General features: G+C 39.9%; 1 protein-coding gene and 1 pseudogene across 1 annotated transcript; one reads left to right on the top strand and one right to left on the bottom strand.

Annotated features, from left to right (window-relative positions):
• LOC107977511 (zinc finger protein 431-like) lies at window positions 1-27,138 on the top strand. Its single transcript, XM_027415541.2, has 3 exons — window positions 1-222; window positions 26,761-26,887; window positions 27,074-27,138. Exons 1-3 carry the CDS (start codon window positions 196-198, stop codon window positions 27,136-27,138), a joined length of 219 nt encoding a protein of 72 aa, XP_027271342.1. The 5' UTR covers window positions 1-195.
• Window positions 21,523-22,069, bottom strand: LOC103158633 (annotated as a pseudogene).
• Window positions 27,139-27,334: the final 196 nt, after the last annotated feature.

Here is a 27,334-nt window from a genome sequence, read left to right as displayed (position 1 = left end):
TCGAAACCATTGTGCTGTGCCTTTAAGCACACTCTAATCCTAAGGGAGGTGCTTTCATCACTAGCCAATCAGGGTCTCCAGGCCGAACTGTCAGTCAGAAGTGGTGCGGAGCACTTCCGGGAGCCAGGTTGCCTGCTTGGCTTCGCGGAACAGCCTGCGCCGCTGTGCTGCGAGTCAGGGAGCTGTGAGGGGACCATGGGCGAGCTGGGAGGCCACAACATGGTGAGCGAGGGGCTGCTGCCCCCAGATGAGCAAGAGTGGATGGGGAGGTGCGGGAGCCGGTGTGGCGGGTACTCCCGGAGACTGGGTGGGAATCTGGCCAGATTCCCTGTCCGGTGAGTTCCCAAGCCGTCAGTGCAACTCCCTGGACCCAGGCACAGGCCTTGGAATAACTTTGTTCTGTGGGCTGCATCTGCTCAGAGCATTAGGGGCAGGGAACTGTGTGTAGAAACATTTGTAGTGAGCAACAACGTGCTTTTGGTGCATCCTTGCAAGGCAGGTTGCCAAACTTGGAGAGGCCTACATTCTCCAGTGTCTTCCAGACGTTCAGCACTTTGCATTTAACCTTTACATATAAGATCCACTTTCAGTTAATTTTGTGGAGGTTGTAAAAGGCATCTGTTGTGTTGGGTAGCACTCCATTACTTAACTGTGATGTAGAAGAGTAGAATTGGTGATATAAAGAATTTACTAATGCTTAGTAGATGTAAGTCTTACAAAGTAGAATTTAGCTAAGGAGGGACTGCTTCTAAAACACCCCAAAGATAAGTGTATGTTAACCAGGCCTAGTAGAGATAAGGATGCTAGGATACACATTTTTTTTTTTCACCAGGATTATCCAGACATTTGGCTCCAAACCATTACAAATAAGACATCCCTAAATTAGAGCCAGCCACTTGGCCCATCACTGTATGAAAGAACAGTCCCCTAACAAGCTGCTTAAGGAGGCAGTATAGGGTCACAATCTACCTTAAGTCCTGGTGTGCATTAAAGTTCCAGTTTTTTTCTTGAGAAAAGCATAGTTCTAAGAGATGTGCAATATGACACCAGGTGACAAGTATTTGAAAAGTAAAACAGTGTTAAGGACTGGCATGGTCAAGCAAGGCTTTTATATAGGCCCTCAGGCAGGGAGGAGGAGCATTCTTGGAAGAGTAACAGCCTGGGACTTAGGCCTGGGAGCTTTCCCCAAGGCCTTGATGTACTGAGAATAAAACGGAGTTCCTTCTCTAAAATCAGGAATATAGAGCTGGTAATGGTCTGGTCCAGGGCCTTAGTGGAGGGGCTGCTTCTGACCCTGAGAACCCAACACTTCCCACCATCTGGAGCTGTGGTTATCAGTCCCAAGGCCACCGTGGGCTTAGTAATGTTCTTGAGATGCCCTGTGTGCCCTTTGTGCAACATTCTTTGATTAGCCTTCTCCTGAATTTGTCCCATAGTGTGGTAGTTTCTGCTGACTTCATAGAAATTCCCCCATTTCCTTCCATTCCCCCCCTGGAAGTAGTATACAAAAAGCTATTCTTCTTAAGAAGTTTACTTGGCATGAGACATAGCTTGTGCAAGACCTTCCCACCCCATCTTTTGTCTTTTCTATCTTCTGCTTGTTCTATTTTTCTCATTCTCTTGCACCTTCACCTCAGGACCCTGTCACTGAAGAATGACATGTGTATCAGGTAATATCTTTGGTGTGTGACTCTCCCATCTGCCTAAGTGGCTAGACTTGCAGTTTCCTTTCCCTATTTAAATTGTTCAAAGTGTAACCTGGAGCATGAACCTAAAAGAAACTTAAGGATAACACCATGTGTGGAATGCAAAGTCTGCCTAGGCTGGCTCCTCTTTGAGCATTACGCAGAAATGGATGCATGCTATCAACAAAGAGATTTTTCTTCATTAATCTCCTAAATGTGTGAAGTGATTTCTCCCTGGGAAGGCATATTAATTTTAGAACAGCTGCATTTCCATCTTTTTAGTAAAATGTTTCTGAGACAAGTTCACTTCTATTGACTCAAGTGGCCGTCATTTTAAACTGTTGCACTCCAGGGCCTTGTTGTCCTCTATATTCCATCTCCAAAATTCTTAAATGACTGTATCACCTTAGAGTTTTAAAATTAAATTCATGTAATTGACTGTCCATTGCAGTTACAAGAAGATGATTTGCATGTGGGGCATGGCTTCTGCCTTCAGACCAGAGTAGGAGGCATAGTTTATTGTATACACGGCAGGGGAGACAGGGTAGGCAGTCAGCTGCTGGAGTTGCCATATGAAAAAGGACCTGATTGTGCAGGAGGAGTGAATTTGTAATTTCCCAGCATTTATTAATTCATGTCATGTGAATGAGGACAGACGAGACTGGTGGGTGTACAATTTGAGAAAATTACCTTGAGCCAATGAATATTGAATTTCCAATTAGGGAACTCTCCTATGCAGTTATGTTCAATCCTGCTTAAAACATTTAGGTCAGCTTACAGGTTTGAGAAACAGGTTCTTGTCTGTAATTCTGTGTGCCAGCATGTGCACATGAGTAAGATCAATCGTCTCTTATTAATGGCCTTCCATCTATTAGAGAAGGGTCTACTGTTTTCAAGGTCAATAATGCTAAGGTTATTAATCTTAAAAATACATTATTTTTATCATTTAAAAAGTCACTTATAGGTATCATTTTTAAACACTTGCTTTATGCATGTTAATGCTCTTATTTGTTTTTGTTTTCCAATGTATCTACATCATTACTAGTTTTATTTCTTCTCTGTCAAGTGCTGTTGATTGTTTATTTCTTCTTAGAGCAATGTGTCCTATATTGTAAGCTTGCTTTGTGCTATGGAATTGAGAATCGCATTGAACACCTAATCCTGCCTCCACTGCCCAGTGCTGGGAAGACAGTCCTGCAACTCCTTCCAGTCTAGAGGAGGAAAAGGTTTATTTGGTTTACAGGTGCAGTTCACATTCCATCATGCAGGCAAGTCATTCAGGAACTCCAGGTAGAAGCCTAGACATAGGAACTCAAATAGAGACCCTGGAGGAATACTGCTTACTGGCTTGTTCTTCCTACTTTCTTCATTTCTCTTTCTTTATTCCTTTCCGTTTTTTAATTGGAAATATATTTTCATACAATATATTTTGATTATGATTCCCTTGTCCCTAATTCTTCCAGATCTTCCCCTCCCATTTACACACACACACACACACACACACACACACACACACACACACACACCTTTTGTTTTTTTCTCTCTCTCATCAGAAAAGCAACAGGCATCTAAAAATTCTGTTTGATTTCTTACACACTGGTTTACCACCTGCTTAGAAAAATAGTACAGCTCCACAATGAGCTAGGCTCTCCCTCATAAATGATTAATCAAGCAAATTCCCCTTAATTAAAGTTCCTCTTCCAAAATAACCTCAGTTTGTGTCATATTGAATAAAAGCCAACCAGGACAAGGACCATGAGTTATGAGCCTGCCTAGGCTACATAGTGAAAATAAAATCATATTAACTAACTAACTAAATAACTAAGTAGCTCACTAACTAATTAAACCTTCACAATTAGTTTATCTTTTAGCATTATTCTTTTCAAATAATTTGTTCCTTTTGCCAAGACTTTGAAATATTTGGTTATGAAAGCATCTAGATGTTGGCTTTTCTTAAGTTTGACTTTTAACCAAGCTTGGTGATTTTGTTCAGAGGTATAAAACAGGGGAAGGATGCTTTGGATGTGAATAGGATCTGCTCCAGGTAGCATACACTGTGATCTGTATTCCTTAATCAAATCTCAGGATGACACCTGAGGAATGACACCCAAAGTTATTCTCTGGCCCCCTCATGAGCTTTGCACCCCCCACACACATGTACACATTCATATGAATATGTGTGCAAAATAAAAAGAACACTTAGAGATTAGGAATAGTGAGAAGTGAAATGTCTAGGAATTCATTAATATGACTGATTTTTGTTGCTAGAGGGTCAGTTGAATTTTGGAACTTCAATGGGAGATGTGGGCAGGAGGAATTGGGGCTTCAGCTGGTGATCTGCTGCAGCACTAGGGATGCGCCTTATGGAATTTGGAGTGGGAGAACACAGCATTTATGCTCTGCATTTTATGCTCTTCCCGCCACATTTTCCACAACGGTCCCCAAGACTTAAGAAGGGATTGAGCTATATATGTTGCTTTAAGACTTTGAATTCCCAGTCACTTATTTTTTACACCTTGGGCAGATAAATATCACCATGCCAATTACAATCTACTTGAATTAGAAGCATCTAGGTTGAGGGATGGGAACTTCATTGATCTATGGGTATAATGGTAAGTTATTTTAAGTCATTTTAATTCTATGTCCACTTAGCAGCATAATAGTCATTCATTCTTCCCTAAGCCCCATGACCTGTCTATCCTGAAGTTCTTAGTCTGATAATGGTGTCAGATTTTTTTTTTTCATGCTGTAGAGAGGCACTTAGATATAATTGGGAAGTGGTTGCTTACTCCCATTGTATTTGTGCTACTGTTGTGCCAGTGTGCAGGTCTTGCCAGGTCAGTCATTATTGTAGCTTGGAATGTTTGTAGTTGGGCATAACTGATAATTACCTGACTCTTCAGTGGCTTGCATAGCGCCTTCCAGCACTATGAAAGCAAGTCAGTATGGATAAGCATGTACTTCTTTACCACTTTGATTTTGCCATGCTGTGTGACTCAAGCATATGGTGTCTTCAGCAATAGGGCCTAGCCATCAAGTTCTACTAAGAGCAGCAGTAATACAGTGTAATGTTTGAAGGATTTCTGGGACCTAATTGGCAAGAACTCCAAAGAAGTAACTATACATGACACAGAGTCTTATTTGTTTCCCACTGGTGTCCAGTAGGAGCAAGCATTGTTGTTCTGTTTCAGAGTACCTCCATGTTAATTCTTTATCTCTCTCTATATCCCCCTTTCTATGTGCACATTTGTGTCTCTCTGTGTGTGAGTGTATGTAATATTTGTGACTTTAAGTGTAGTAAATTTTCATGTCTTTTTCAAAGGGTCTTTTGTTTTATTTATCTCTTTTCCTTCTCCCTTCCCCACCCTCCTTCATCCGCCCATTGCAGTTTAACCCTCCTGAGTCCATTTTCCCTTTGTATCTGTGCCTTTGATGTCCCCTCTTTCCATAGCCATTCCCATGGCATTTTATCTTCATGAACTCTATGGGTATTACAATTGAAACACATATTTGAAGGTTTAACAGCAACCTCCACAGTGCCTTACTCAAAATAACTGTTTCTAGCTCCTTCTGTTTAGTTGTGAATTCCATAGTTTTATTTTTTTCAATATCTGAATAACATTACCCTGTATTTTTATAACAATTTCATTATTCATTTATCAGTTGATACAAATCTAGGGTGTTTCCCTTTCCTACCTATTGTAAATATAAAAACAATGAACATGTATTAGCATATGTCTCTAGAATGGGATATAGACTTTCTTCTGTGTATTTATGGGAGTGGAACCTGGGCCACATGGTATATCTAGAGTTAATCTTTTGAGGAATCCCCACACTGTTTTTTTTAAGTTGTTGCACCAATAAATAAATAAATAAATAAACAAATAAATAAAATGGTTGCACCAGTTTGCATTCCCTCAAGCACTGAAATGGTCAATGGGATATGGTGGGAGAACCACAGAACCAAGGGAAGCTATGATTGACTCGGGATAGAGTCCATAGTCTTCCCTGCAGCTCCAGAACTTCAGGGTCATGGAACCAGCAATTGTTAGCTGAGGTATTTATGACCCCAAGTTTTCTATTCTTGATAATGTTTCCTTCTAAGGCAACCTAGACCACTTTGGAGTCAGATTCTTGTTGCTCATTAAAGAGTGGATTCTCTTACAGGTGGGAGAATTCGCTTCAGGGAGGAACTCCCTAATTGCATATCCAATACAATGTCTTCGGCCCTGATACCATATACACACAACCAACAGAAATGGACTTGGCTGCATGATGGTAGAGGCACATGCCTTTAATCCTGTTCTCTTTCTCACAGCCAAAATTTGGACAATTATATGTTACACTTTCAGGGCTTGACCCATTCTCATAACACAAGATAAGTTACGTAGTTTCTTTCAGGCTAGGAAGGTCACTTTGACCAGCCAGGGTAAAATGCCCAGCCCTCCATGTAGTTCTGAGTTGGTGAAGGTTTCCACACAGTAAGTAAACAGTTGGCTGAACCTTGAACCTGAGACTTGGACTATGTGCAAAAGTCAATTACTGAGAAAGTTGCTTCTATTCTGACCTTGATTCAGTAAAAACAACACTTGGGAAAATGACCTCGAGTACTTGTCTCTAGGAGCAACCAGATATTGTCTCCAGGGGCAACCAGCTTGCCTTCAATTTGCTCTGAGGTCTAAAGTTAGCTGTTTGTGTAAAATCTGTCTTCGTGACTGAGAATCCTATGTCAGTCTGAGTAATGTAAAATATCCTGGTAGTATTTTTATTCATCAGAACTATATAACTTTAAGCAGAATCATCCTCTGTACCACCTACAGCTATGTCTGTGCGCAATAGATGTAATATATACATGAGATAAACACACAGACAGTGGGGATACATCCACAGCTGGTTTTAGGAAAGAAATGAAGTGGCACAGGAGAGAAATTACAGACAGAAGCAACTGGCCATTTATAGTCAGTAATCATACAACCTTTCCAGGTGTGGCTGCCCATCAGGGAATTATACATCTGGTGGGTCAACTTGTTAAATACCAGTTGTCACTGCTGTATACCTCCTCAGCCCTCTACACTAATGCAGCCCAGGGTTTTACTGTGGAGTGCCTTCACAGAAATTCTTGTGTAAGAATGTGAATTCATTGTCCACATATTACAAGCTGGTCACAATATGGGAAGTGAGGATTGGAAGGAGCCTTAAAATTTTCCAGTTTTGTCTGCAGTTGGTATTACCAACCAGTGTGCAATCAGTTAATCAGTTATAGGTGATCTATAAATGTTCCTTGAGTGGCCATTTCTTGGGTTCCACAGACTATGATCCTTGGCCACGAGATTGACATGTTCCTATTGAAATGCACCCAGGACAGAGATCCTATTCTCTTGACCAAGGACCCCCCCCCCAACAGGCCTCTGTACTACAATTAATTTTCTCCTTCTTAGTCCCTAGGATTACTAGCATCAGAAATCAGAGCTCCCAAAACACTTTAGGCATATTTGACCCCTGGCAAGGATGCAACTGCAAGGAGTTCCAGTGACACTTCTGCCTTTTAGTCAAGAAAGCAACTGGTTAGTTTTCTTTGGGGTCTTTTTACCCTAAACTGCCTAGTCATTTTTCTACCTCCAGTTTCTTTGAAGCCTGAGGAAATTTTTCCGAAATTGACTGTCCTATTGTAGACTGGATAATGTTTCAAATTCATTGAGTGGGGACTCTACCATCTCCAGGAAGAAGAAAAGTGATTAATGGTCTTAGGCCTCAGGGACCTCATTGTCCTTATATGGAAAGGGGAGAAGTTTTCTCCCTTCTATTCCTTCCAACCACATTACAGTAGCTTCCAAGAATGATTATTAAACACCCAGAAGATCAATTTTATATCAGTTTGGTTTTTTTAAAAGATTTTGTTTATTTATTATGTATACATTATGTATATATTCTGCTTCCATGTATATCTGCACACCAGAAGAGGGCACCAGATCTCATTATAGATGGTTGTGAGCTACCATGTGGATGCTGGGAATTGAACTCAGGACCTCTGGAAGAGCAGTTGGTGCTCTTAACCTCTGAGCCATCTCTCCAGCCCCAGTTTGGTATTTTTTTTTATATTCTTCTTTTTCATTAGTTCAAATTAGGAACAAGCTTGCTTCATATATCAATCCCTCTCCCTCTCCCTCTCCTCCCCCACCTCTCCTCCCCTACCCCTGACCTACCCCCCACTCCATCCACCCTCCAATCCCCAGGCAGGGTAGGGTCCTCAACGGGGGCTCCCCAAAGTCCACCACAACATCCTGGGCTGGGCCTAGGCCCTCCCCACGTGTCCAGGCCGAGAGAGCATCCCTTCACGTGGGATGGGCTCTCAAAGTCACTTCTTACACCAGGGAAAAATACTAATCCACTACCAGGAGCCCCCTAGAGTGGGGAGGCCTCCTCATTGACATCCATGTTCAGGGGTCTGGATCAGTCCTGTGCTGGCCTCCCAGACAGTAGTCTGGGGTCCATGTGCTCCTCCTTGTTCAGGACAGCTGTTTCTGTGGGTTTCACCAGCCTGGTGCTGACCCCTTTGATCTTCATTCCTCCCTCTCTGCAACTAAGTTCCAGAGGTCAGTTCAGTGTATACTGTGGATGTCTGTCTCTGCTTCCATCAGCCACTGGATGAGGGCTCTAGGAAGGCATAAAAAGTAGTCATCAGTCTCATTATAGGGGAAGGACATTTAGGTTATCCTCTCCACCATTGCCTAGATTGTCAGTTCCTGTCATCCTTGTAGGTCTCTGGAAATCTTCCTAGTGCCAGATCTCTTCTCAGACCTATAATGGCTCCCTCTAATATGGTATCTCTCATCCTGTTCTCCTCTATTCTTCCCCCAAGTCAATATTCTGCTCCTCCATTTCCTCCACTCCTCTTCTCCTCCTCTCATTCTGGCAGCTCCCTCTCCCCTACCCTCATGTTCCCAATTAGCTCAGGAGTTCCTGCCCCTTCCCATTCCTGGGGTCCATGCATTTTTCCCTTAGAGTCCTTCTTGTTTCCTGGTTTCCTTGGTGAAGAGGATTGTAGGCTGGTAATCCTTTGCTCTATGTCTAAAATTTATATATGAGTGAGTACATACCATGTTTGTCTTTTTATGACTGGGTTACCTCACTCAGGATGGTTTCTTCTAGTTCCATCCATATGCCTGCGAATTTCAAGATTCCATTGCTTTTTTTTGCTGAATAGTACTCCATTGTATAAATGTACCACATTTTCTCTATCTATTCTTCAATTGAGGGGGATCTAGGTTGCTTCCAGGTTCTGGCTATTACAAACAATGCTGCTATGAACATGGTTGAACATACGTCCTTGTTGTATGCATGTGCATTTATTTGGATATATGCCCAAGAGAGGAATTGCTGGATCTTGAGGTAGACTGATTCCCATTTTTCTGAGCAACTGCCATACTGATTTCTAAAGTGGTCTTACAAGTTTGCACTCCCAACAGCAATGGAGGAGTGTTCCTTTTTCTCCACATCCTCTCCAGCATAGATTATCATTGGTGTTTTCTTATTGTAGCCATTCTGGCTGGTGTAAGATGGTATCTCAGAGTTGTTTTGAGTTGCATTTCTCTGATGGCCAATGATTTTGAGCACTTTCTTAAGTGTCTTTCAGCCATTTCAGATTCCTCTGTTGAGAATTCTCTATTTAGTTCTGCAGCCCACTTTTTAATTTCATTGTTTGGTGTTTTGGTGGCTAGCTTCTTGAGTTCATTGTATATTTTGGAAATCAGCCCTCTGTCAGATGTGGGGTTGGTGAAGATCTTTTCCCTTTCTATGGGAAAGACTGTGTCCTTTGACTTACAGAAGCTTCTCAGTTTCAGGTACCATTTATTAATTGCAGATCTCAATGTCTGTGCTACTGGTGTAATGTTCAGGAAGCGGTCTCCTGTGCCAGTTCATTTAAGGGTATCTCCTAATTTTGAAGGGACCAGCTCCCCATTTCGGCAGCCATAACAGTCGAACACGTGCTTGTCTGACCTTGCCTTAGTCTCTAGGAGGTTAGGTGCCTGCCTCGTGGCAAGGAACCAATCAGAAGTTAGCTGGTGGTGCTATGCTTTATGGGTCTGGATGTGCTTTATGAACAAGCACAGAGCAATTGCACGCAGAGCATAGCAACCACCCTGGGAGGGCCTATGGGCCATAACTACCAGTTGACCATTCAACACAGGGCAAACCCTCCAAGCCTGGAGCCACACCAATCCTGAGCCTGTGTGTACCCCTAGACACTCCCCTTACGCCGCCCTATAAGATCTCTAAGCAGACGCTTCAAGCTGTCTTTCCTAGCCATCTGACATGGTGGATGGATGGAAGGTCCGAGCTAACATGGGGTTAGCTCGTTAAACAACTATAATAAAGCCTCAGGCAGTTTGCATCAAGCTTTCGACTCCGCCCAGTGATTGGGGTGATCTCGGTTCTGGGCTGAGATCCTGGAGGCCTGAGCTTCCGGGGGTCTTACACTTTCTCTTCTAGAAGATTCAGTGTGGATTTATGTTGAAATCTTTGATCCATTTGTAATTAAGTTTTGTGCATGGTGACAGATATGGATCTATCTGCACTCTTCTGCATGTCCGAATCCAGTTGTGCCAGCACCATTTGTTGAAGATGCTATCTTTCTTACATTGTATAGATTTAGCATCTTTGTAAAAAATAAGGTGTTCATAGTTGTGTGGGTTAATATCAGGGTTTTCAATTCGATTCCATTGGTCTATTTGTCTATTTTTGTGCCATTACTAAGTTGTTTTCAGAACTATGGCTCTATAATAGAGCTTGAAGTCAGGGATGGTGATGCCTCCAGAAGATCCTTTATTGTACAGAGTTGTTTTTGCTATCCTGGGTTTTTTGTTTTTCCATATAAAGTTGAGTATTGTTCTTTCAAGGTCTGTAAAGAGCTGTGTTGGGATTTTGATGGGGATTGCATTGAATTTGTAGATTACTTTTGGCAAGATTGCCATTTTTACTATGTTGATTCTACCTATCCAAGAGCATGGGAGATCTTTCTATTTTCTGGTATCTTCTTTAATTTCTTTCTTTAAAGACTCAATGTTTGCCACAGACCGCCTCTCGTGGAGACCACCGACCGAGGGAGAACAAGGGAGAAGGCTCAAGGAGAAATCAGGAATCGGCGAGGAAATGACAGACAGACACACTCAATGTAGTTGAATATGCTGCTGCAACTTTACTTCATCTCAAGCAGTGCTTATATACTATTACAATCAGGGAACTTGGCAAGGGGGATCAGGGAACTTGGCAAGGGGGCTACATCACCAGATCATACAACAGAAAGAAAAAGAACAGCATAATTGTTTATAGATGATCTATTCTAAGCATCAGATTGTGGTCATTGCCCAAGGACATGATCTAAGAGTTCTCCAAAATCTGTCTCATACCATCAACCACGTCTCTACCCATTTCCTGATTCTGTGGCCCTAGATATCTTTAGGTCCCAGGGTCTAAGTCTCCTGTAAAATAAGCCTCATAGAATTCTTCTACATCATGAAATCTATCAAATCCTTTCCATAAAGTCACCCAGTATTTTAATGCTGGCTTCATGTTTTCTAATACTTCTTTTCTCTCTTCTTTATCCAATATACACCAGGGCTTTCTAGATCTAGCTAATCTTTCCCAGGAAAGGCAAGTCTTTCCAAAGTTGTCTTTTTCCTCATGATTCACCCTAAACTGGCCACTTCAGCAAAGGCTTTGATAAACGGTGGGGCAGAATTCAGCATGTCCTCAGATGTTCCTTTAACATCAGCGCAGTTTGCTGGCAAGATAAAAGAAATACACAGAACAAAAAGACAAGGAAGAAGTGGCTGCAGTGGCACCAAAGACAGCGGCTTCGAGTTGGCTCATCCGGCATCATGACCGCAGCTGATTGCCAGGGAGCACAGACCCCAACCCAGCGGCCTTAACCCACCTTAGTGGCATCTTCTGCTACACCGGCGTGACCGCCATGGGCGTAGCAAGTGTTCTTACTGTACAGGTCTTTCAATTTTTTGGTTAGTGTTACTCCAAGGTATTTCATGTTACTTGTGGATATTGTGAAGGGTGATGTTTCTCTGATTTCTTTCTCAATTGATTTATCATCTGCCTATAGTAGGGCTACTGATTTTTTTGAGTTAATTTTGTATCCTGCTACTTTGCTGAAGGTGTTTTTCAGCTGTAGGAGTTCCCTGGTAGAGTTTTTTTGGTCACTTATGTAGACTGTCATATCATCTGCATATAGTGAGAGTTTGACTTCTTCCTTTCTGATTTGTATTCCCTTGATCTCCTTTTGTTGTCTTATTGCTCTAGCTAGAACTTCAAGGACAATATTGAAGATGTATGGAGAGAGTGGGCAGCCTTGTCTTGTCCCAATTTTAGAGGAATTGCATTGAGTTTCTCTCCATTTAATTTGATGTTGGCTGTTGCTTTGCTGTATATTGCTTTTATTATGTTGAGGTATGTTCCTGTTATGTCTGATTTCTCCAAGACCTTTATCATGAAGGGGTGTTGGATTTTGGCAAGGCTTTTTTCGGCATCTAGTGAGATGATCCTGATTTTTCTTCAGTCTGTTTATATGGTGGATTACATTGATGGATTTTCGCATGTTGAACCATCCTTGCATCCCTGGGATGAAGCCTACTTGATCATAGTGGATGATATTTCTGATGTGTTCTTGGATTTGATTCACCGATATTTTGTTGAATATTTTTGCATCGATGTTCATGAGGGATATTGATCTGTAGTTCTCTTTTTTAGTTGTATCTTTGTGTGGCTTGGGAATCAAAGTGATTATAGCCTTGTAAAAAGAGTTTGGCAATGTCCCTTCTGCTGCTATTGTGTGGAACAATTTGAGGAGTACTGGTATTAGCTCTTGTTTGAATTTCTGGTAGAATTCTGCAGTGAAGTCATCTGGCCCTGGGCTTTTTTTGGTTAGGAGGCTTTTGATGACTGCTTCTATTTCATTAGGGGTTATAGGACAATTTAAACTGCTTATCTGTTCTGGGTTTAATTTTGGTAAGTGATATCTATCCAGAAATTGTCCATTTCCTTTAGATTTTCGAATTTTGTCGAGTACAGGTTTTCATAGTACGACTTGATGATTCTCTGGACGTCCTCAGTGTTCGTTGTTATATCCCCTTTTTGTTTCTGATTTTTGTTAATTAGCATGCTCTCTCTCTCTCTCTCTCTCTCTCTGTCTTTTGATTAGTTTGGATAGAGGTTTGTCTATCTTGTTGATCTTCTCAAAGGACCAACTCTTTGTTTCATTGATTCTTTGTAATGTTTTCCTAGTTTGTACTTTATTGATTTCAGCCCTCAGTTTGATTATTTCCTGACATCTACTCCTCCGTGGTGAGTTTGCTTCTTTTTGCTTTAAAGTTTTCAGTTGTTCTGTCAATTCTCTAGTGTGACTTTTCTCCAGTTTCTTCATGTGGGCAATTAGTGGTATGAATTTTCCTCTTAGCACTGCTTTCAAAGTGTCCCATAAGTTTGGGTATGTTGTGTCTACATTCTCATTAAATTCTAGGAAGTCTTTAATTTCTTTTTTTTTTTTATATTTCTTCCTCAACCCAGGAATGGTGCAATTGGGTGTTATTCAATTTCCAGAGTTTGTAGGTTTTCTGCAATTTGTATTGCTGTTGAATTATAATTTTAAAGCATGGTGATCTGATAAGATACAGGGGGTTATTTCAATTCTTTTGTATCTGTGGAGGTTTGCTTTGTTGACAACTATGTGGTCAATTTTAGAGAAGGTTCTGTGTGGCACCGAGAAGAAGGTATATTCTTTTGTGTTTGGATGGAATGTTCTATAGATGTCTGTTAAACCCAGTTGGGTCATAACTTCTGTTAGATCCTTTGTTTCTTTGTTAAGTTTCTGTCTGGTGGTCCTGTCTAGTGGTGAAAACGGGTTGTTGAAGTCTCCTACTATAAGTGTGTGTGGTTTTATATGTGGTTTGAGCTTTAGTAATGTTTCTTTTACTAAATGTAAAAGAATGTGGGTGCCTTCATATTTGGGGCATAGATGTTCAGGATTGAGACTTCATCTTGATGGACTTTTCCTGTGATGAGTATGAAATGTCCTTCGTCATCTCTTTTGATTGATTTTAGTTTGAAGTCTAATTTGTTAGATATTAGGATTGCTACACCAGCTTGTTTCATGGGCCCATTTGATTGGAAAAATCTTTTCCCAACCCTTTACTCTGAGGTAATGCCTGTCTCTGAAGTTGAGGTGTGTTTCTTGAATATAGCAGAAGGATGGATTCTGTCTTTGTATCCATTCTGTTAGCCTGTATGTTTTTATGGGCAGACCATTGACATTGAGGGATATTAATGTCCATTGATTGTTGGTTCTTGTTTGTTTTGGATTTATTGTTGGTGGTGTCATTGTGTGTGTATTTCTCCCTCCTGTTTCTTTTCCTGTTTGGTAAAATTAGATTATCTATTGCCTATGTTTTTGTGAGTGTAGTTATCTTCGTTGGGTTGGAGTTTTCTATCCAGAACTTTCTGTAGTGCTGGATTTGTGGATATGTATTGTTTAAGTCTGATTTTGTCATGGAATATCTTCTTTTCTCCATCTATAGTGATTGAAAGTTTTGCTGGGTACAGTAGTCTGGGTTGGCATCCATGCTCCCTTAGTGTTTGTAGGATATCTATCCAGGACCTTCTGGCTTTCAAAGTTTCCATTGAGAAGTCGGGTGTGATTCTAATAGGTCTGCCTTTATATATTACTTGCTTTTTTTCATTTGCTGCTCTTAATATTTTCTCTTTATTCTGTAGATTTTGTTTTCATGGTGTCCCATATTTCCTGGATATTTTGTGTTAGGGATTTGTTGGACTTGAGATTTTCTTTAGTCGATGTCTGTATATCCTCTAGCAAGTCTTCAACAACTCAGATTCTCTCTTCCATCTCTTGAATTCTATTGGTTATACTCACATCTTTAGTTCCTGATCATTTATCCAGCCTTTCTATTTCCAGCATCCCCTCATTCTGTGTTTTCTTTATTGTGTCTATTTCAGTTTCATGCCTTGAACTGTTTTGAGTGCTTCCTTTACTTGTTTGGTTGTTTTTTTCTTGGCTTTCTTTACATTCTTTAAGAGTTTTTGTTTACTTCTTGAATTTTTTGGTTTGTCTTTTCCTCCATTTCATGTAATTTTTTGCTTGTTTTTTTTTTTCTTCTATTTCTTTAAGGGATTTTCTTGTTTCCTCTTTAAAGGTTGCTATCATCTTCCTAAGATAATATTTTTAAGGTCCATCTCTTCTTCATCCTCTGTGTTGGGCTTTTCAGATCTTGCCATTGTGGAGTCCCTAGATTCTGGTGGTGCCATATTGGTTCTTTTGTTGTTGAGTATGTTCTTACTCTGTCTTCTTCCCATCCCTTCTTCCAGTGAGTGAAGGTGGGATCTCTCTCTCTCTCTGGTGGCAGTCGAATGACTCAGCCTCTGGCAGAGGGTGGAGTGTGGACAGGGTTGAGGTGTGTCTAGACTCAGGGTGGGCCTTCCAGTCTGGGCAGGTCCACTCTTGTCTGTGTGGGCTCAAGCAGAAGTGACCAGGGGTTGATGGGGGGGGTTGGGGAGCAGAGCAGCACCCAGACTCACCTGAGGCTCAGGCCCAGTTTGGTATTTTTAATGACTGTATACTATTTCAATAGCCAGACATAATGCAATAAATTTTTGTTTGACATATATTTTAGCCAATCCTTGAAGCAGTTGATATCTGCCCTTGCCATGTTTAATACAACATATCATCTCTAAATCACAGCATTTATGTACCTTAAACTCATTCAGATCTTCATAACTTGCAAAACATTTATAGTCTTTTTCATTCTGGAGCTCTTCAGTCATCATCATCTTCATGTATCTAAATCCTCCTTTATTAAGGCCATTTCTACATTTATATTCTAACATATTCTTTTATGTGCTGCTTCCTTTTCCTAATACCATGCGACACAGGAACATTAACAAATATACTTATGGTCTGTTATGGGAATTTTCTCCCTGGTCAAGAAGGACAAAACAATGCTTACCTCTCTCCCCCATACATACCAATGATGATGCAAAGTATAATTTCACTAAAGTCCACCCTGGCAAAGCAATGAGTTTATTCAGCTTACTTACTACTGCACATGGTTGAGGAGATACAGGAGTTTGGATATTGTGGTGGTTTGAATCAAAATTGCCCCTGTAGTCCCATAGGGAGTGGCAATATGAGTAGGTGTTGCCTTGGAGGATGTGTGGCTTTGTTGGAGGAAGTATATCACAGTCACTTTCTGTTGCCTCCTGATCTGGATGTAGAACTCTCATCTCTTTCTCTAGCACCGTATCTGCCTATATATCACCATGCTTCCCACCATGATGGTAATGGACTAAACCCTCTGAAACTGTAAGCCAGACCCCATGAAATATTTTCCTTTATAAGTATTGCCACAGTTATAGTGTTTCTTCACAGCAGTAGAAACACTAAGACAGATACCAGAAAGCAGACACCCAGTACATACAATTGTTCTCCCATGGCTGCATGTGGGGAGCTCACCTTCTGTCTACTCTTTCACTGCCCATATGCTCTAGCATTACATTACATTTCTCAGTGTACAAAGGAGGTCAGCCTGATAGCACTCAAGGTAAATTCCCACTTTTAAGATGACTTTCTCATAGGTGCAAATGCAGAATCCTCCTCCTCCCAACTCTTTCCCAGGCTATGTACTCTAACTCCTCCCCCAAACCACAAGTTCACATGTCATTAAGACTGAATAGCATATAGTTGCCTGGGAAAGAATGCTATATGCTCAGAAGGAGGATATACCTCCTTTTATGATGGAATATCAACAGTCAGCAAACCTGCTGGTGGTCACCTTTGTAAGCAGGCACAGCTGATCATAGGAAGGTGCCAGTTGTTTGTCTTAAGACAGTGTTGAGCAACAGCATCTAAGTAAAAGAAAACTGAGTAGAAACTGTGTATAAGATAGTGTAATACTATTTCCTAGGTACTGTTAAACTAAATTTTAGAGAAAACACGACAGTCTTCATATAATACTTTGCATTACTACTATAGCCATGCTTTTGTTTTTTTTAAGGGTGTATGTAGGCAATACAAAGAGACAGCAAACACATAGCAAAACATTACTGAATTGATGTGTATAGCATCCCATACAACACAACTAAGAAATTGTTCTTTAAACTATGATGTTCTAGCTTACTACTGAGAAATTTACATGAGAATATCTTTGGTGTATTTTAGAAGCAGCCCTCTTATAGCTAAATTATACTTTCTGTGACTTACTATCTCCTACGAATTGGTAAATCCCTTATGCCAGCAATTCTATTCTTGTACATCACAACTTACTAGTGTAGTGCTACCCAACACAAGAGATGTCATTTACAACCTTCACAAATTAACTCCAAAGGGATCTTACAACTAAATGCCAAATGCCAAGTGCAGAACTAATAGAAGACACTTGAGAAACTATGTCTCTCCCAATTTTGCACTGTGCCTAGGCCTTGGGAGGTTTCTTTAAGGCCCTGATGCATACTATGCTTGGGAGAACTGGTAAAGGTCTGGGGCCAGGGCCTTTGGGGAGTGGTTGTTTCAGATCTTGAGAACCCAACACTTTCCACACATGGAGCTGTGGTTATCAGCTCCAAGGCCACTCTGGACTTTGTTTATAATATTCTTGAGTTACCCTGTGTTCCTCTTGTGCATCATTGTCTGATTAGACTGCTTCTGAATTTGTATATTTCCTGTTAAAACCAAATCCATTGGTTTACATTAGCAAGAGACTTGCTGTTGAATTTTACACAAATATCCAGCCATTATGGGATAGGTCTGTGCTTCAGGTCATAGCCAAGGCTGGGAACCACTGTGCTGTGTCCCTTCAGCTTACCCAGTTCTGTCACTCAGGTCTCATTAGCCAATTAGGGCCTCAATCAGACATGCCAGTCCGATGGGAGTGTTCTTTCAGGAGCCAGGCTTTTGTCTTGACTCCTCTGCTGAGGAAGTTGAAGTTGACTTGTGTGTGTGCTTGGTCCTGGGCTCAGCTGTGGGTAGAGCATGGATGGCCACATGGTAAGCAAGGGGCTGCTGTTCCCAGCTGGGAAGAAGTGGCCGGCCATGATGAGTGAGTTTCTTTGTTGCCAGACTGGGAGAAGTGGCCAGCTGAGCCGTGGGAGACAGTGTGGTGGGTCCTCTCCATGTTGGGTGGGAGCCAGCAGCAAGGAACAGAGTTCAGCATGTTCCTGCCTGGTCCTGTCAGCCTGCATCTTCTGTATGTGCCATGATCCTGCATGGTCCTTGCAACTCTCTGGGCTCGGGTGGCAGCCTCTGAATAATTTTACTCCACAGGCTACATCTGAATAGAGCACTGGGAGCAGGACTATGTTTAGAAATATCCCTGTTTTTTGTTGTCCCTGTGAAATTCTGGCACCTGTAGTTCTTGTATTGTCATTATGGCAGACAGATTTGCCAAACTTACAGAGCCCTGGTCTCTCCAGTATCTTCCAGAATTTCTGCACTTTTAATATTTAATATTTAGGTTTAGGATCTATATGGAGTTAATTTTGTGGAGCTTGTAAACAGTATCTCAAGTGTAGAGTAGCATTCCACTGCTAAACTGAGGTGTGGAAGAGTACAATTGATGGTATAAGGATTTACCATATTTTAGGAGACATTAAGTCACACAAAGTGGAATTTAGCTAAGGGGGGGCTGCTCCCGAAATAGCCCCAAAATATTTTAGTATGCTAACCATGCCTGTTAGAGATTAGGATAAGATGTAAATGCTTGTTCACCAGAATTAATCAACCATTAAGCTACAAAACATAACAAAGGGGACAACCCTGATTTACTGCCAACTAAATGCCCAACTCCCATCAAAGAACAGGCCTCTAAGGTTCTGTTCAAGGGACCATGACAGTGTCACAACCAGCATCAAGTCCTGGTGTGCCATAAAATTATATAAATTCTACAACAGTTGCATCTCCATCATTTTTGGAATGTAGTTTTGAGGAAAAGTTTCCCATGTTGACCGAGGTGGACTTGAACCCTATTTGTATTCCCACAAGGCATTGCCCCTGTTATCCTCCTGACTAAACAGCCTAAATTCTTGAATTATAGGTCTGTAGCACCACAGAGTTCTTCTATTACCAGTTTGAGTCATATAGGGGACTGTCCATTGCAGTAGCAGAAAAAGGATTTGTGTGTAGAGCATGCCTTCTCTCTTCAGACCAGAAGAGGAGGAACAGTGTACTGTGTACTCACTTGGAGGGGGGCGGATAACAGACTAGGCAATAATTAGATCATAGACTGAAGTTTAAGGTAGTGAGTGAGCTACAGAGGTCTTCATCGTATAGAAGGACTTGATGGGGCAGGGTGAATGACTTTCTGTGTGATTTCCCAGCATGTATTAATTCCTTTCATGTGCATGAAGCAGAATTGGTAGATGTACAGTTTAGGGAGGGTAGTTTGAACTACTAAGTAAGTATTCAGTTTCCAGTTAGGGAACTCTCCTATGCAGATATGTGTTAACATTCTGGGTTGACACAATTAAATTGGTTTACAGGTTTGAGACACAGGCCGTTGATTGTAAATCTGCGTCAGTTTACAGCACTCAGCTGTTAACATTTTACATGGGACAAAGTCTTATTAAAGGCATTCTCTATCAGGGAAGCAATTACTCTTTTTCAGCATCATTATAGCCTATTATATTTTCAATTATTTTTGTCATTTTAAAAAGTCAATTATTGGTATCATTTTTAATTTCATTTCCTTTAAGTGAATTACTGTTCTAATCTTTGTTTCTATTTTCCAATGTTTCCCAGTCATTAAGAATATCATTCTATTTTTCATTAAGTGCAAGTTAATTAATTAATTGATTAATATCAGTTTAGAGTAGTAGCCCTCCACCTAGGGTGGGGGAGGCCATGGCTCCCTTTGGAGAGTGAAAAAACCCTATCACTGGTATTACCTAAGACCACCAGAAAACACAGATGTTTTATATTATGATTGCTAACAGTAGCAAAGTTATAGTCATGAAGTAGTAGTGAAAATAATTTTATAGTTGGGGAGTCACCACATGATGACGAACTGTATTAAAGAGTCACAGCATTAGGAAAGTTGGGAACCACTGGTTTAGATTAATGTCTCCTGTAGCTCAGGCTTGCCTCATACTCTATAATTGACAACTGCTTTGAAAATTTTAATTCTGCCTCTGCTGCCTAGTCCTGGGAAGACAGTCCTGCAACTGCCTCCAGGCTGGACCTTAACTGGTCTGGGAGAAGGAAGACTACAACAGTGAGTGAGTGTCCTCCAATCTCTCTGACTTTTATTGGGAACTTAGAAATGAAGAGGAACCTGTGTAAGAATTGAGTTCACTGACCAACTGTAAAGCAGATGTAGACAAAGCGTGGGGGGGGGGCAAAAAGGAGTTTCACTTTCCTGTTTTCACAGTGTTTGACATTAGCAATGAGTAGTGAGGTAATCAATTTTTTCATGATGCCATTGCTTTTACAGTTGAGTAATATTACATTATGTAAATGTACCACATTTTCTTTATCCATTCTTCAGTTCAGGAACATCTTAGCCATTTCCAGATTCTGGCTATTATGAATAAATGCTCAATGAACAGAGTTGAGCATCCTCTGGTAGGAAGGAATATGATTTGGGTATATGCCCAAGAGTGGTATAGCCCAAGAGGGTCCTGAGGTAGATAGATTCCCAGTTTTCTGAGGACCCATAATATTGATTTCCATAGTAGTTGTATTAGTTTGCACTCTTACAAGCAGTGGCAGTGTGTTCTTGCTCCCCTTCCTCACAGGTCTAAGATGGTATCTAAAAGTAGTTTTGATTTGGATTTGTCTGGTCTCAAAGGATGGTGAACATTTAAGTGTTTCTCAGCTATTTGAGATTCCTCTGTTGAGAATTCTCTGCTTAAATCTGTACCCCATTTTTATTTGGATTATTTAGATTTCAACTGTATGCAGATGCTTCTTTTCCACCAGCAGCTCCCAAATAAACACACTGAGGCCTACATTAATTACAAATGCTCAGGCAATAGCTCAGGCTTATTACTAACTAGCTATTACAACTTAAACTAACCCATTTCAGTTAATCTGTGTGCTACCTTGAGGTTCATGGCATTTACCACTCTGACATGTATTGCTTCCTCTCTGTCTGGCTGGTGGCTCCTGTGACTCCACCCTTCTTCTCAGAGTTCTCCTAGTCTGACTCCCCAACCCAATTTCTTCCTGACCATCTATAGGCCAGCCAGTTCTTTTGGTTTTTTTTAATTGTAATTTTTTTATTGGAAAACAAATATACAACTTGGAATGGATTTGAGGCAAATTGTGCCATAAGCAGATTTTTCTTTAAGTGGCTAAACAAAGTTTAAAAAGCAAGTAACAATAAAAGAAAATGTTTCTGGTACAATACCAGCAGTACAAAAAAATAGTGTACAAGTACCTGGATAAAACACCCGTTTTGTAATAGTGCAACTTTTAAGTACATATTGTTGACTGTCCACAGTCCAGGCAGAGTTACAACTACACACTTCAACAACAACATGCTGACAGTTCCTAAAAACTACTTAAAAAAAGGCATAACCCAGATGTTCCCTCATTTGACAAACTCCATCTAAGTTTAGATGTGCAGAAGGGCTTGGATATATCCAGAGTAAGCCACATGCAACATGTTACTTCATCAATTCTCTGAAGTAAGGTTTAAGGACAATGACAGAAGATAAGGGAAGAAAACATGGAGGAATCAAGTCCTAATTACTATACTTGCATATTTTTTTTGACAGTAGGGGAAAACCTTTTACAGATAGTTACAAACAAAGAAAAGGCAAATAAACAATTTTGTACAAGAAATTTAACAATTCTGTACAATGTCTTCACTTTGCTGTCATCATTTGTACAAACCCTTCATAGTTTACCTGACCATCGCCATCGATATCTGCTTCCCTGATCATTTCATCCACCCCCTCATCTGTCACTTCTCTCCCAGGTTTGTCATCTCATGGCGGAGCTCTGCTGCACTAATGTAGCCATTGCCATCCTTATCAAACACATGGAATGCTTCTCTGATTTCCTCTTCACTGTGTCTTTCATTTTTCTTGCCATCATTGTCAGAAATTCAGGGAAGTCAATTATGCCATTACCATCTGCATCTACTTCATTAATCATGTCCTATAGCTCTGCTTCTGTGGAGTTCTGCCCAAGAGACCTCATCACAGTCCCCAGTTCCTTTGTTGTTATAGTCCCATCACCATCCTTATCAAATAGTGAAAAGGCTTCTTTGAATTCTGCAATCTGCTCTTCAGTCAGTTGGTCAGCCATGCTGCAAGGGCTACTGGTTTCCGAGACGTGAACACACAACCGCTCGGCCCGCCCCCTCCACTCGGACTCACCAGTTCTTTTTTTAACCAATGAGAGTATACAGAAGGATTATTCCACAGCATTCAACATCTAATTTTTTTGATCTCTTTACATATTTTGAATATTTGGCCTCTATTGGATGTGGAGTTGTTAAAAATCTTTCTGCATTCCTTAGGCTGCCTCTTTGATTGACTGTCCTTTGCTTTACAGTTTTATGAGGTCCCATTTATTTATTGTTGATCTTAGTGCCTACACTTTTGGTGTTCTGTTCAGGATGTTGTCTCCCGTGCCAGTACATTCGAGGCTTTTTCAAACTTTGTCTTTTATCAATTTCAGTGTGTGTGGTTTTATGTCGAGATCTTTGACCCACTTGGACTTGAGTCTTGTGCAGGGTGATGAGTGTGGATCTGTTTGACTTATACATGCAGAAATTCAGTTCAATAGGCACCATTTGTTGAAGTTATTTTTTTTCCATTTTGTATTTCTGAATTTCCTTATCAGAAATCAGGTGTCCATATGTGTTTTTGGATTTATGTCTGGGTCTTTAATTCAGTCCCACTATTTTACTTCCAGTGCCAGGCAGTTCTTTTATTGTTCAGGATTGCTTTAGCTATCCTGTTTTTGTTTTGTTGTTATGAAGCTGCAAACTGTCCTTTCAAGGACTTTAAAGAATTATATTGGAATTCTGATGGGGATTATACTGAACCTCTAGATTGCTGTTAGTAGGATAGACTTTTCACTGTGTTTATCCTAATGAGCCGTGAGCACGGGAGATCTTTCCATCTCCTGATATCTTCTTTAGTTTCTTTCTTCAAATGCTTGAAGTTTTTATCACACAAGTATTTCACTTGTTTTGTTAGAGTTACTCAAACATATTTTTTATTATTTGAGGCGATTGTGGAAAGCATTGTTTCCCTTATTTCTTTCTCAGTCTGTTTGTCATTTTTATATAGGGGGCTACTGGGTTTTTGTTGTTGTTGTTACTTTTGTATCCAGCCACTTTGCTGAAAGTGTTTATCAGCTGTTGAATTTTTAGGGTCACTTGTATATACTATCATATAATCTACAAATAAAAATCCTTTGGCTTCTTCCTTTCCAAATTATAGCCCACTAATATATTACAATTGTTTTACTGGTCTAACTAGAACTTCAAGTACTATATTGTGAGAGCTCACAACCTTGTCTTGTTCCAGATTTCAGTGGAATTATTTTGAGTTTCTCTCCATTTAATTTGTTGTTGGCTATATGCTTGCTATAAATTTATTTTATTATGTTTATGTGTGTACCGTATATCCCTAATCCCTCCAAGGCATTTATCATGTGTGATTTTGTCAAAGACCTTTTCAGCATCTAATGGAATGATACTGCTTTTTTTTTTTCAGTTTATTTTTATGGTAGATTACTTTTACTGATTTTTGTATTGCTTTTGTAATACAATTTTGTAAATCAGTTTAGATGATCTTTTTCATGTGTTCTTGGAATCTGTTTGCAAGTATTTTATTATATATTTGTGCAAATGTTCATGAGGGAAATTGGTCTTTATATTTACCACAACTTTGGAAATCTGTGCTGAATTAGGTTAATGATCTCAAGGTCATCAAGCAGAGGGGCTATGAACCATTGAATACCTGAAATTGGAATCCCCAGAGTTTCTTCACCTTGTTGCAATCTCCAGATTGTTAAAGGCCAGTCCAGAACCCCAGATTTCCATTGTCCCCCATCTCAGGTTTGATGTATCTGATGTAGCAGCATCTGTTCTAATTTATCTATGATCATTTAACAAGAGCCTTAATTTATGTGTAGCTGTGTAATTCTGGCATCATGAAATGAAATTGATAATGTTTCTTCTGTTTCTATTTCATGGAATAACTGGAATAGTATTGGTTTCAACTCTTCTTTGAATGTCTGGTAAAATTCTGTGCTAAAACCATCTGACCCTCAGCTTTTTTTTTGTTGGGAGACTTGTAATGACTTGTTTTATTTTACTATATTTCCTTTATTTATTTATGTTGAGACAGGGTTTCTCTGTGGCTTTTGGAGGCTATCCTCCAAAATGATCTCAAGCTCTTGTAGACCAGGCTGGTCTCGAACTCATGGAGAGCCACCTGCCTCTGCCTCCCAAGTGCTGGGATTAAAGGTGTGTGCCACCAATGCCCGGCTATATTTCCTATATTTATATTTACTATATTTGGTTATATTTTCATTTAAATTGTTTATGTGATGTTGATTGAACTTTGGTAAGTGGTACCTACTAAGAAAATTATCCATTCCAATTTGGTGGAATATAGGTTTTTAAAGTATTTCCTTACGATTCTCCAGCTTTCCTCATTGTATGTTGTTATGTCCCCCAATTAGGATATTCTCTCTGTGTCTCTTAGTTTGGATAAGGGTTTGTCTGTCTTGTTTATTTTCTCAAAGAACCAAAGCTGTGTTTCATTGATTCTTTGTATTTCTTTTTTGTTTCTATTTGTTAATATTAGCCCTCTATTTGGTAATTTTTTCCTGTCTACTCTTCTTAGGTATGCTTACTTCTTTTTGTTCTAGAACTTTCATGTGTGATGTTAAGTTGCTAGTATGAGATCTCTTCATTTTCCAACTTCCCCTTTTTAATTGTAAGCTCTCAGTGCTATGAAGTTTCCTCATGTCACCACTTTTGTTGTGTTCCCCAAGTTTGGATATGTTGTATATTCATTTTCATTGAATTCTAGAAAGTCTTTAATTTCCTTCTTTATTTCTGTCTTGATCCATTTTCTTCATTGGAGAGTTGTTTGGTTTACATGATTTTGTAAGCTTTCTTTTTTCTGAGTTTTTTTGTTTTTTTGGGGGGGGGGAGGTTGTTTGTTTGTTTTGGTTTTGATTTTTTGTTTTTTTTTTTTTGGATATCCAACTGTAATCTGTGGTGGTCTGATAGGGTACAGGGAGTTATTTCAATTTACTTGTATCTATTGACAATTGTATTGTGTCCAAGTATGTCATCAACTTTGAAAAACATTCCATGTGGTGCTGAGGAGTTGTATTCTTTTTTTAAGGGTGGAATGTTATGTAGTATCTGTTAGGATCATTTGTTTTATGAAGTTCATTATCTATAATATTTCTCTGTTTACTTTTTGTATGGATGATCTGTCTATTGTTAAGCGTGGGGTATTGAAGTCTACCACTATTGAACACTGTGTGAGAGTCAATGTGTGATTTAATCTGTAGAAGTGTTTCTTTTACAAAAGTGGGAGACCTTGTATTTGTGGCATAGATACTTGTTTTTATTTTCTTGAATCCATTTAAGAGATTTCTTTTTAAGAGCTTCTGTCATGTCCATATAGTTTGTTTTAAGGTCTTTTTCTTGTATTTCAACTATGTTAGAATACTCAGGGCCTGCTGTGGTAGATAGTAACTTAGTTGGGCTCTTGTAACATATTGCCCTGGCTATTGTTGTTTATGTTCTTATGCTTGGCATCTGGGTTTGGAGTGATTATGGGTCAAGGTCCTTTTTTCTGACTTCATCTTTGTTTGGTGGACATTTTGTTCCTGGGTTTCTGTTTTGTTCTCTGAAGTTTCAGAGCACATATTGACTGAGTGTTGTCCTTTTTTCCTGGCCTTCTTGGCCAATGTGTTTGAGGGAGAGTGCTTGCTATTGTGGAAACTAAGGGAAGGGGAGGACGGGGAAAGACACACTTAGGTGTCCACGGAGGCATGGAGAGTGGGGAGGAGAAGCCCAGAGTCAGACACAGGGGAAAATGGTGAGAGATCAGAGAGAAATAGGAGCAAGCCAGAGCCACCCTTACCTCACTAGCTTCCCAGTGGAAAAGAGAGAAAGTTCCCATTTCCTCCCACCTAGATTCCTTTCTCCACCCAGCCATCTCACTTTCTGTCTTTACAGACCTCCAGACCTCCATGGTTAGCTAGTGGCAAGCTCTTCAGATACACTTTATTTGTACAAAAAAGATAACCACCACATGGGCCCACTTATATGCAAGACTGGCAAGAGCTCTTCAATTCTGAACCATCTCTCCTGCCCTGTGTTGATTACTTATGATCATTATTAACATTGATAACATTTTCATCTCTCTGTAACTGTTTAAATGTGTAGTTCCTTTTAGTCAGATTTATTAAAGTTACAGTTTAAATGATCGTACTTCATGGTTTCTGGAAGATGAATACAGAACTGAAGTGAATGCATAACTCTATGTAGGAACTTAAGTAAAAAAACCTTTGAGTTCTTCCTATCTTTTTTGTTTGGTTGATTCATTTTTTTCAGGGGTTCTTAATATTTCCATCTTGCAGTCCTGGAACTGATTACATATACTAGGCTAGCTTTCAACTCAGAGGTAGATATACCTGCCTCTGCTTTCTGAGAGCTGGAATTAAAGGCATGAGCCAATACATCAACTTGCTCATATTTCTTTGTAGTTAGTAATTGTTCATACAATTTCTCTGATATATACTCAGCACTGTTGATCTATTTGCTGTCTCCCTCTGTCTGTTAATAGACATTTCTCTTGCAAGGTGATATCCCATTCCAAGTATTCAGAAATGATAGAGGTAAACCTCCTATTCAGTTTCCTTCTAAAGTGACTTGATGATTATATGATAATGTCTGTGTCATATAATAATTGTCGGAAGCACCAGAATCATATGACTATATTGTCAAAGAAGTATACATTTACAATGTTGTCAGTATCATGCTTTTTGTTGTATACATGTATGTCATATTTTTAGGATGCAGTGACCTATAATGATGTGCATGTTGACTTCACTCGGGAAGAGTGGGCTTTGCTGGATCCTTCCCAGAAGAATCTCTACAAAGATGTGATGCTGGAGACCTATATGAACCTCACTGCTATAGGTAATACTGTGAATTTTTTCTTCATGTTTTAAAATAAGGGGATTTGTTGTTGATGCTCTTCTGTAATTTTGATTCTGAATGAAGTGAATAAATCAGGGATGGTTCTAGGGTTTACTGAAGATAGTAACTTAATTTTTTTTACAATTTCTAATAGTATATCATACATTTCCTGGTACTATATTTTAGGCTACAGATGGGAAAATCATAATATTGAAGAACGTTGTCAAAGTTTTCGAAGACATGGAAGGTAATTTTCCTGTGGATGCTGATACAAATGTGCCTCTGAAGATATTTTAATGTATCTGGAAGTTTTTCTTTTCTTTTTTTTTTAAGTAGCAGTGTAAATAAGCACAGCTCAAAAGGCATTGATGATCATAAATTCTCACAAAACCATATGCCTCAATGGCAGGTAAGTGAATTGTTTGCAAGTCATTCATTTAAGAAGGA

Source organism: Cricetulus griseus, chromosome 4 (assembly GCF_003668045.3).
Source record: "Cricetulus griseus strain 17A/GY chromosome 4, alternate assembly CriGri-PICRH-1.0, whole genome shotgun sequence".
NCBI classification, from domain to species: Eukaryota; Metazoa; Chordata; class Mammalia; order Rodentia; family Cricetidae; genus Cricetulus; species Cricetulus griseus.
Note: the sequence above shows the minus strand (reverse complement) of the source record. Positions and strands in the feature narration are given on the sequence as shown.

Excerpts from the sequence above, each read along its gene's own strand:
- LOC107977511 (XM_027415541.2), top strand. The coding sequence starts at position 196 with ATGGGCGAGCTGGGAGGCCACAACATG. Across the intron at positions 223-26,760 it reads AGCTGGGAGGCCACAACATG|GATGCAGTGACCTATAATGA; the intron begins GTGAGCGAGGGG and ends TCATATTTTTAG. Across the intron at positions 26,888-27,073 it reads TATGAACCTCACTGCTATAG|GCTACAGATGGGAAAATCAT; the intron begins GTAATACTGTGA and ends ACTATATTTTAG.